Here is a 12,200-nt window from a genome sequence, read left to right as displayed (position 1 = left end):
ATGATGATGATGATGTATCGGAGTCCGATAGGGTGGAGACGAGGACTTTCTTTTTCTTGTGCTTGCTCCCTTCTTCAGCAAAGGATAATCAACTCTGAAATGCCCCGGCTTCTTACACTCATAACATCCGATCCCCTCATTTTCCCTTTCCTTACCTTTATCCTTGTGATAGGAACTTGAGGGGCCTCTCCTTTGATGAGAGGACTTCTTCCGGTTGATGAATCTACGGAATTTTCTTACAAGAAGAGCCTCATCATCATCTCCCTCATTGTCTTCCTCTTCACTGCTACTGCTGCAAGACAAATCTTTGTTAGTAGAAACAGATTTTAGGGCTATTACCTTTTTCTTGTGAGAGGACTCTTCTTCATTGTGTTGTTTCATTGTTAGCTCATGCGTCATGAGGGATCCAAGTAGCTCCTCGAGTGGCAGCTTGTTCAAGTTCTGGCTTCTTGGATGCCGTTACCTTGGCTTCCCATGACCTTGGTAGACAATGAAGAATCTTCCTGACAAGTCACTGTTAGTATAATTTTTGCCAAGGCTTTTTAGGCCATTGACAATGTCAGTAAATCTAGTGAACATGCAAGTGATGTTTCATTAGAATCCATCTTAAATAATTCATACTTATGAACTAATATATTTATTTTAGATTCTTTTATTGATTTGTGCCCTCGTGGGTCACTTCAAGTCGATCCCAAATCTCTTTTGCAGAAATTCAAGTAGAGACTCTATTAAATTCATTTCTATCTAAAGCATAATAAAGCACATTCATTGCTTTGGCATTTAGTTGTGCCTTCCTTATGTCATTGTCATCCCAATCCTTTTCAAGTTTGGGTATAGTGACACCCTCTACAAAAATGGATGGGATGTATGATCCATTAAGTATGGTGGTCACATCTCATAGTCTTGGCTTGGATAAATATTCTCAACCTAGCCTTCCAATATGAGTAGTCGGATCCATTAAAGAATGGAGGTCTATGGGTGGACTGGCCCTCAATATGAGAAGATCCAAATGGGGTTGTCATTTTGATCTTTTACTCTTTGGGTAAAAGAGTTCCAGCTCTGATACCACTTGTTGCCAATAGACAACCCAAGAGGGGGGGTGAATTGGGTTTAAAATAATTATTGCAATTAAAAGGTTTGTGAATAACTAATTAATACTTTTGTAAGTGATTAATTAGATGCTATGTGCAGTGAATGAAATGAAAGTAAGAGACAACAAAGCAATCACAAACACAAGGAAATTTATAGTGGTTCGGAGCTAACCCTTGCTCCTACGTCCACTCCCCAAGCCTCACTTGGAATTCACTATAACCCCTTGGATTACAGCCGGTTGTTTTACAAGCTCACAACCTAACTTGTTGTTTTACGAGATCACAATGAACTCGGTTGGTTTCCCAGGCTCACTGACTAGAACCACCCGATTGTTTCCCGGGATCACAATCAAACCCTTACACCGTTGGTTTCAACCTAGGCTCACAACAAACCTTTACACCCTTGATTCAATCCCCTGATTGAATCAAGTAAGGAACAAATGTTTGAACAAAAGCTAACAGAAAAATAAAGCTTCTTAACAAGCAGATATTCAGCGATATAAATAAGAGAGAAGTTAAGAGCCCTCAAACAAATTTATGAAGATGTAGAGGAGGGCTTCTCGAACTCGGGTCTCCTCTTGAGTATCTCGAAGACTTGATGACTGAAGGAGACTTCTTTAATGCTGGAAAGAGTTGGTTGGATGGAGTTAATGCCCCTCTTCCTTCTTTTCCTTTGAAATCCTTTGGTAGGTGAAGATTTTTTGTTTTCTTTGAATGGAATGTCACTTCTCTGCCTTGCTACAGTTCTCTGTGGCTATTTAAGCCATTCCCCACGGAAACTAGCCGTTAGACACAATCTCCTAGCCATTCTGCACATTCTGCACATCCTGACAATGTTTCCGTTGGGATCGGAGTCGACTCGGCTGCATCTGGAGTCGACTCGTGCTTTCTGGAGACGGCTCGGCAACTGTTCCGGATTTGAATTAAAGTGCTGTCTCGACTAGGAGTCGACTCGACTTAACCCGGAGTCGACTCCCAAAGTCTGGAGCTGACCTGGCACTTTTGGAGACGACCGACTAAGGAATCCAGGATGCATTTTTCAAGTTTGCTCACTCGAGTCGACTCGAAAATTCTGGGATCGACTCGGCGCTCAGAGTCCGAACTCTCCCGATCTTCTGTCTTTTGAACTCGTGCCTTGGAGTCGACTCGAACTGTTTCGGAGTCGACTCGGCTCTCAGTATCCGAAAAACAGTCTTCTTCTTTTGGGTTCGCTGCCTTGGAGTCGACTCGAACTGTCTTGGAGTCGACTCGCCTCTAGAGACGAAATACCGTCTCTATCTTTGGTCGCCGTCTTGGAGTCGACTCGAACTTTGCGGAGTCGACTCGGCTCTCGTGTCCGAATTTGCTCTCTGACTTTGCCTTGTATCACCACTGGGAGTCGACTCTCGCTTCCTTTGGAGTCGACTTGCCAACCATCGGAGTCGACTCGAGTTCTTCGGGAGTCGCTCAGCTCTCAGGATCCAAATAACTTCTCTGTCTTCTGTCTGTAAGTCCCTGGAGTCGACTCGTACTACCCTAAGAGTCGACTCGGCAAACATCGGAGTCGACTCGCGCTCTCAGGAGTCGACTCGTTGACAGGTCTGAGATGGATCTTTCTGTCCGTCTGTCTGTTCTCAGTCGGAGTCGACTCGTAATGGTACAGAGTCGACTCGAGCCTGTGCCAGTGCTTCTGATACGCTTGGAGTCGACTCGTAATCTTCCGAAGTCGACTCGAGTCTCAGACTTTTGGTTCAAATGAGTCTTTTACTTATCCAAAAGTATTGAACAAATCTAGAGACACTTAACCATAATTTACAAGTATTGACTGAAACACTAAGACGATTCATTAGTACAACATAAAGATAACTCAAAGCTTGAGCTCATCAAAATCAATAGGGTATAAATCAATCATCCACAGAAATCATTATTCAGTAGAAATTTGCTTAGTTGATCATACCAAGCCTAGTGCTTGTTTAGTCCATATAATGCCTATGTAGTCTAAACCAGATTTGGCAATTCAGATTTCAAAACCAGAGTGCTCTACATATACCTCTTTCTCTATAAAACCGTTAAGAAGCACTTTTTACATCCATTGATACAACTTGAAATCCATGAAACATGCAAAAGTAGAAGTAACCTAATAGCCTCTAACTACCACGAGAGCAAATATTCCTCAAAGTATCCCTCTTCTTGATTGTATCCCTTAGCTACAGTCTAGCTTATTTCATAACTACCCCATTTTCATCTAATTTATTTCTAAAGACCCATTTTGTTCCAATTACAGAGTATGCTTAGTCTCTCAGTTAATGTCCATACATTACTTCTTTTAATTGATTTAATTCTTCTTGCATAGCATTTATCCAATGGTATCTTTTCAGCTCTCATAAGTTTTAGTTCTAACTGTAAATAAAAGCAAGATAATCATTTAAATTTCTAAGAGGATCGAGTCTTACCCCTTGAGATATCACCAATGATTAAGTCTTAGGTGTCCATATCATACCTCCATTCCTTTGGCAAGTCTTGAGATGTGTGGCACCGATCATTTCCTTATCTGATTCGCACTCATCAAGATTCAATTTTCAGTAATAATCCTGCTCATCATCTCAAGGATATTTCTTCCTACAACCACATCAGACTCATCAAATATGATATTAACTGACTCTTCGACTACAAAGTTCTTTTTAAACACTCTGTTGCCCTGCTAGATGTGGAGTATCCTAAGAAATACCTTCACTGACTTGGCATCAAATTTACTTAGATCCTTTGCCATGTTTAAAATGAAACTCTACATCCAAATACTCTAAGATATTAGCGGTTGGTTTCTTATTCTTCCAAAGTCATAAGGAGTTTTCTTGTTAAGGTCGTATTAAAACCCGATTAGAATATGGCAAGCAGTGCTTATAGCTTTAGCCCAAAAGTACTTTGGAAGATTTGACTCGCACACATGTGCGTGCCATTTCTGCCAAGGTCCTATTTTTCCGTTCAACAACCCCATTTTGTGAGGTGTTCTAGGTGCTGAAAATTGATGAATACCATTTCATTACAAAATTCTTCAAAGTGTTGATTTTCAAATTCATTCCATGATCACTTCGAATTGCTATTAAGGAGCTTCTTTTCATTTATGATATTATTATAATATTTCAAGAATGCTGAAATGCTTCATTCTTATGTGCCAAAAATAAAACCCATGTATATCTTGAAAATCATCTACTATAACTAGTCCATACTTCTTCCCTCCTAGACTCGCAGTTCTAGTGGGTCCAAATAGATCCATATGTATGAGTTCAAAAGGCCTAGTCGTTGATACTATATCTTTGATTTGAAGGATGATTTTGTTTGTTTTCTAATGAGCATGGTCCACAATTTGTCCTTTTCAAAGATCAATTTTGGCACATCTTTTATTAATTTCTTCTGACTAGTTTGATATTAAATCCATACTAGCATGTCCTAGTCTACGATGCCAAAGCCAACTTTTTCATTTTTATTTTCTTCATTAATAATTAAACATAATCCATTTTTCTTGCTAATTCATGAAGATCTACCATGTAAATATTTCTTTGCCTTTGTCCTATAAGTACAATGCTATTATCTTTAGAATTTATGATATGCATACTGATGCTTCAAATGTGACTTTAAACCCTTTATCACAAAATTGCTTATGCTAAGTAGGTTATGTTCAAACCATTACTAATAAGAATTTTCTATGAAGGTAGATGGAGTAATGAAAATTTTATCCTTTCAATGATAAACTCTTTTCCATTGTCTCCATAGTTACTACTCCACCCTTCTTAGACTCCAAGATGACAATTGGTCTACGTCACTGTCATGTCTTGAACAGCCGCTATCTAGATACCATCGTTATCCACCTTATTAGCTACAAGACACCCCTGCAATCAAGATCAAAATGAGCTTTAGATACCCAAACTAAGTTGGGTCCTTTAGGGTTTAGTACTTGATGTCCTTTTGGAACCCAAACTTTCTGGATTTAAGCTTATAATTGTTACTCAATTTGTTGTAGCTAGACTTTCTATAGTTACATTCATATACTTTATGTCCTAATTTATTGCAACAATGGCAAGTTATATTTTCATTTTTAGCTTTTACAAATATGTTCTTTAAGTATTTTTGTTTTCTATTTGTTTTAATATCCTAATCCAGCTTTATCATATACAGCTTTTGACTATCAAGAATCATATTTAATTTGGTTGAGCTAAGTGTTAACTTGTCTACTAAGGATTTATATTTTTCAGCATCTTCTTTTAACTTGACATTTTCAGCAATTAGATTCTTGGTTCATTGTGAGTCTCCTACTTAATGTTTCATAATTATTAGATAGTTTCAGCTTATCTTTGATAAGAGATTGATTTTCTTCCTTTTAGAACTTTATTTTTTATTGATCAGTTTTTTGTGTTCTTCCATGAGTTCTAAAAATGCATCATATAATTCATCAACAGTAAAATCACATTCAAGTTCAAAATCTACCTCATCGTCATTGGCCATATGGCAGATTTGGGCCGTCTCTTGATGATCTTCCTCTTCCGAACATGACTCCTCACTTTCACTCCATTCAGCCATGAAGTTCTTCTTCTTAAGGCTTCCTTGCCACCACTTTAATTCCGGGCAATCTATCTTTAAAATGCCCGGGCTTGTTACACTCATAACAAATTGGTGTTTCCTTTTCTTTCTCTTGTCCTGACCCTTTTCTTGCCTTGAGCTACCTTTGAAGAAGGGTTTTTCTTTTTATGAAATCTCTTCTTACCTCTCATAAATTTCTGAATTTTCTTCCAAGCATAGCCATTCCTTCTTCATCAAGTTCATCATTATCAATCAGATTCTTCCGATTCAGTTTCTTGTTTTGGAGTGGTAGACTTTAGGGCAATGGTCTTTCTTCTCTTGACCTCATCTTCTGAATTTTTGCCTCATGGTCAACTCATGGGTCATGAGTGATCCTAGAAGTTCCTCCAATTTGCAGTGTATTGAGATCCTTTGCTTCCTGAATTGCGGTTACCTTGGCCTCCCAAACTCTTGGTAGAGACCCTGAGAATTTTTCGCACCAATTCAGAGTTAGTATAAGACTTTTCTAGACTCTTTAGCCCATTTATGATTTCCGTGAAACGAGTAACATTTCAGTTATGGACTCAGTGAATTCCATTTTAAACAACTCATACTTATGTACTAATATGTTTATCTTTGACTCCTTAACTTGATTAGTTCAGTTCATGTGTGACCTTTAAGTTTATCCCAAATTTCTTTGCGGAGATGCATGTAGATATTCTATTGAATTCACTTACATCAGTGAGCAGTAAAGAACATTATTGCTTTAGCATTTTAATTGTGCTAGTCTTCTATCATTCTCATTCCAATTATATTTCTGTTTGGGAATGATAGTGCCCTCTATACTGATTGTGGGTGTGTGAGTCCTCTAATTATAATATACCACAATTCATAGTCTAGAGCTGAATGATATCCTCATCCTAGCTTTCAGTAATGTAATTAGTGCCATTAAATAGAGGAGTTCTATTTGTGATTGCCCCTCACTCATAGAACATCCCACTTGGTTGTCATGATCTTTGTCTCTTGATTGTAAGATCAACAACATACTATATGAGCACCTCGCTCTGATACCACTTGTTGCCCAAAGTGATAAGCCAAGGGGGGAGGGTGAATTGTTTCTCTTGAATTTTTACTATCTTACTTCTGTCAATTGATGAGTGAGTGAAATTAGAACAAATGTGCAATACAAACACAAAGAAGTATAGTGGTTCGGTGCTTCTCCTAAGCACTTACGTTCACTCCCCAAGCGGACCCTGGGAAATTCACTATAATCCCGCGGATTACAGTTGAATTGTTTTCCGGGGCTCACAATCTAAAAACCTTACACTTTGGTTTTCCCGGGATCACCAAGAACCTATGTTGGTTTTTCGGGGCTCACCAACGAATCTTCACAATTGGTTTTATGGGTTCACCAATAAACCTACACCGTTGGTTTGTGGGCTCACCAACAAACCTTACAAGGTGATTAATAAAAGAAAGAAGAAAAGTTGAAAGCTCCTAGATGAGCAATAAAATTTATAAGCCTACAAAGAAGAGTTTAGAGAAATGTTATCGCTTGATGAGACTTCTCTCTTCTTTGTCAAGAATGCTTCACTCTTCAAGGGTGGATGGAGCTCTTAATATCTCTTGGAATCTGCTCAACCACTTCCTTTTGACTCTTGAATGAAGCACTTGGATGAAAAAAATTAGGCACTTGTCTTTCTTGTGTAAGCATTGATATTTTTCCAAAAGGATGTTTCCGCTCTGATGAATAGTGTCACTTTGTAAATAGTTTCCTTCATCCATTGGACAAGCCCCAATGGTTAGAATTCAAAACTAGCCGTTACTCACTGTTGGAGGTCAAAAAGTACTTCTGCAGAACTAGCCGTTATGCTTCTGCCCGTGCTGGGTCGACCCAACTTTACTGGGGTCGACCCAACTTTCACTTGGGTCACTCAACTTTACTGGGGTCGACCCTCTCAGAACCATAGAACCTTGCATTTCAGCCTTCCTTCACTTGGGTCGACTCAACACCTTTTTGGTCGACTCAAGGTTCAGTTGGGTCGACTCAACTTCCACTTGGGTCGACCCTCTCTTGTTTCCATAGAACCTATTTTTGAATGTCATTGCCTTTGGGTCGACTCATGTTAATTGGGGTCGACTCAATTTGGTTCGACTCAAGTTCATTTGGGTCGACCCTCTCAGGGTTTCCAGAGAACTGTTTTCTTGAGGCTTGAGGATTGGGTCGACTCATCCTTTTCTTGGGTCGACCCAAGTACTGTTCATCCGTGCCAGTTGCAGCAGTGTGCCAGATGGTTTCTTGGATGTGCCGGGTCGACTAACAATCTGGGGTCGACTTCTAATCCACACTTTGCCCTGCAACTTAAGATTAGATTCATCCATATTAATCAATGAAGTAACCTTTAAAAATTTGAAATCATATATAAATGTAGTGCCTACATACCCAAACAATGAAAAATTACTATTGTCCCACTAATGAGTATTTCACTTTGAAACTTTGCGGATTAGAATTAGAATTCACTATCCTTCCTAGTCACAAATTTTATCTCAATTAATAACATGACAAGACCATCTTAATCCCATTATACCAATGTATGCGAGAGTGCAGACTTATTAATGATGTATTCGAATTTAACTTGTAACATACTCTTAATCATGTGTACTAATCATCAAAAATACCACTATCATCCTCGAATTGGATTATGGTGCTCTCCCTAATCTTATTAGGAGTAATAGGACTATAGACCTACTCCTGATTAATGCCAAGTGTCCAATCCGTTGTGCTCATAGATGCGTGACATGTGTCCACTTAATCAATTGATTAATTTTCTAATTACATTAGGATTCCTAATCTCATTAGGAAAATTAATTGATTTGGGAGCATGCATCCTACGATGCCATGTGGATTTTAAAGTCCGCATAGTGTGAACATGACTTAAGTCATATTCATCCTAAGACGACATATGGTCTTTAAAATCCGCACAAACCTTGGTTTAATCAAATTGACCCAATCATGAATTCGAATCAATTTGGGTCGAACCCAATTTGATTTGGTTCATTAAATCAGCCCAATTGAAATTCAATTGAAAATCAATTCCACTTAATTCTTCATCCATTAACTCACTAACACTTAGTGGGTTTAATTCAATCATCAATCATATTGATGATTAATTTCTATTGTGATTCACAATCACAATTATGATAGTCTGACTAATTAAATCCTCTATGTGTGTGATCCGTAGGTTCTATTCTGACTGTAGTGAGACATATTGAGATCTCCATCTAATATCACGGAAACTCCTTTCAGTGGACTGAAACGATTTCAGTTCTACTCTCAGGGTTCACTTGATCACAAGTGAATGCCTTCGAGTCTCACAATCCACTAGTGACACCTAGCAGTATATGGTGGCAACCCAGCAGAATGGAATGTCTGAACCTCTAGGTGCGTTAGTGTATGATACAATCCCTCTATCATGGATTCCGACGTGACGGAGGTTATGGATATCTCGTCAAACTCCATCGTTCCGTCATATGTCAAATTTATACAACTTCCAGTTCGAGATATGGAAAACTCTTTTTTTCAAAATATCTGCCAGAAATTTATCAAACGTCGTCTCATAAATCACATAGGATCACTATCTAATCTATAAGGTTCCGATAGATCCCATCTAGATGCAACTCTATTCCAAATGACCTAACTGTAGGCCAATCCGCACTATAAGGACCCCGAATGGCCTAGGGCCCCATGTTCACATGCTCGTCCAAACTACAACAACACCTCATGAGTGAATACGCTGAGGTTAATCGCAGGTCAAGGAACCAGTCATACAAACTACCGCATAAGTAGTCACTTGACGAAGTGGATAGACATCCCATGTGACTAACTATCTTTGGATCACGCTTCAGTACTTTTTATTCTCTAACAAGTACTGTACATAATCACTCCGGTGTCCTTCTTACACCAATGGACTCGAGACTCGTTCTTATGCTACTAAGTGATGCTGTGCACTAATCTCAGCGGATCGATCACTGTGCCTTTCTGATGAATCCATCAATCAGGAGCATTTAAAAATTAAATTCCGTCTATGATTATATGCCGTCAAATTCTCACTCCTTGAGAATATGTGTCAGCATCTATTAATTCTGGTATGATTTTTGTGGACACTACAGTACAGAACATGAATGAAAAAAAAATTGCCCAATCTATTTATTAATAAGAGTCAAATTATAAATTGTACCCAGATTACAAATATGAGTCAGCCACGTTGGCTTCCTAGGGCATACTTCTACAATCGCATCACCCCAAAAATTTGGAAAGTAATGTCTGCAGCCTCAACTCCTAGCCTTCTCTATCAATGTATGGTTCATCCTCTCTGGCCACACCGTTCTCTGGAGAGTCATTGATAAGTGCTAAATAATGCATATAATAATATCTTTCTCATAGCACTATTATTATTTTAATTCACATATTTAAATGTAAACATAAAAATGTGTTTCCCTCATCATTGCATTTTAATAAATTATTTGGTAATTCGAGGTTGATTTAATTATTTTGGGTCGAATTCAAACATATGCAGTCGGGTCAAACCCTATCATCTGACTCATAACCATGAAGCTGATCATGCTAGAGCACACGTGGCAGCCATCCCGAATGACACATGCCAAAGTACATGGGATTTCAAGAAGAAGAGAATCATGAACGCCTGGATGGCGGGATTACTTTGCAAACAAACATGCATCCAATCATGATCCAGCATTTCCCACTTCTCCATGATACAACCCATGCATCCAGCTCGTTTTCTTATCCAGCATCTACAGCCAACTTCATGTTATCTTACACATCCAACAAACATTCCTTGTTTCGGGATTAATTCCAGCATCTCAGCCACATCCAGCCAACGGCGATTATCCCAAACTTCCGGATCATATATCCACGTCCATGCTCATCTCGAGTGTTCTCCTCACATCCCGCTCAGACTAACTCCAGGACAAGCCTCCCTGCTTCCTTCCGCAACAATGCTCCACATCACAGCCGGTAACCTCCTTCAAACCAAATCCAGAGCCCGTCCCAGCCTCCCTCCGATCATGTTCGTTACCAAACTTCATCCCACTTCATATCATCCTTCCCCCAATCCGTGAACGCGATCCAGCACCCCACGTATCTCCCAGCTTCATCTCGTTCATATCCGCATCCCCTGCAATCCCAGATCCCATCGAATCAGCCAACCTCCTTTGATTCCTTCATGTCCACGAACAAAGCCATCTCTTCCCTTGTTTCGGAACCACTCCCAGCTATATCCAAAGTATCCTTATCCCACGGATTGCATCCCAGCCCGTGGTTCATCTTCATCCCGTTGCGATCCATCTTTCGGACTAATCCTAGCAAACTTCCCACGCCTATCTCCCACGAATAGAACCAAGTCAACCGAATCCAACATTCTTTCGGATCACCTCTTCCCAGCCGAGATTCTCTCAGCCTCACACAATCCTTTCCTCCCCTGTTTAGCTTCAAAATAGAGCCAATCTCCCGTGTCATAGCTTCCAATCCCTCTTCCCAGATTTCACGAAAATAGAATAGAGCAAGGGAACTTGATCTCTAGCATCCATGGATTCCGAACTCCCCGTTAGGATCAGATCACGTCCTCCACAGCTCTGCGATCGAGTTTATCTTCCCAAATTCACGGATCGGTTCCTAGCTCGCATCCAGCCACTTCATCCTCCCGAGCTTCACGGACCAGCAAACTCGGCAACCATCTCCTCTTCATCATGGATCAGCTTCTTCCGGATTCTTCACGTCCATGGATCACAGCCAGTAGCCGTCCGCGATTCAAGGCTCTTCTGCATCATCTCTCAGCATGATTCACCGAATCCAGCTCCTCCCAATCTCCTTGCTATTCCTTGCATCCAAGGATCAATCGGCATCCATCTTATCTTCTTCGCAACTTCCGGATCGGCTCCAATCTCGTCGTCCAAATCTTCCACACACGCATCAGCCGTTCTTCTACCCTTATCTCTTCACTCGGGAAGCTTATCCTCCGCACAATAACAGAGGTTGGGAAGGTTATAAAAGGGGGAGGAGACGGATCCCATGGTGTCTTTCACAGGCCAAGTTCCCACAAGAATAAAGTGAGAGAGTAGTTTGGGTATTCTGGGAATTACTTCCCACAAAAAAAAAATGAAGTCATAAGAGGGGAGTCGCCGAAGGAAGAAAAGGAAGAAATGGGAACCACTGCTGTGCCACTGTTGCTGTCACCCCACGATTCCATGAAAGGTTGATCTTCTCTCTAGGGCCGGATGCAATCCTAACAAAAGGATAAGAAATTTGTATTTATTTTTTTATTCCTATTCTTGAGGTTGTATGAACTTATTGTTTTTAATGGATATTTCTTTTAACTCATATTTAATTTTTGTGATTTTAAGTATGACGTTTATACAACCGTTCTTCATGATCACTAAGTAAATATAAGATAGTCCATGCTTAGGAAAGATGCAGTATCCTGCCACATTAGTTTAGGGTAGACATTTCATGCCAACTGAAGATGGATTATTTCCAAATTACTTTTGTGAATTTCTATT

At 39.8% G+C, this 12,200-nt stretch overlaps 1 protein-coding gene across 1 annotated transcript in view; it reads right to left on the bottom strand.

Annotated features, from left to right (window-relative positions):
- Nucleotides 1-10,989, bottom strand: part of LOC103715344 (uncharacterized protein At1g66480-like) — a 56,285-nt gene extending 45,296 nt beyond the window's left edge. The window contains exon 1 of the mRNA XM_039120728.1: nucleotides 10,852-10,989. Within this exon, the coding sequence (XP_038976656.1) occupies nucleotides 10,852-10,989 (138 nt within the window). The remainder of the gene's footprint in view (nucleotides 1-10,851) is intronic.
- Nucleotides 10,990-12,200: the final 1,211 nt, after the last annotated feature.

This window comes from Phoenix dactylifera, unplaced genomic scaffold (assembly GCF_009389715.1).
Source record: "Phoenix dactylifera cultivar Barhee BC4 unplaced genomic scaffold, palm_55x_up_171113_PBpolish2nd_filt_p 000871F, whole genome shotgun sequence".
Taxonomy (NCBI): domain Eukaryota; kingdom Viridiplantae; phylum Streptophyta; class Magnoliopsida; order Arecales; family Arecaceae; genus Phoenix; species Phoenix dactylifera.
This window is presented reverse-complemented; position numbering and strand designations above follow the sequence as displayed.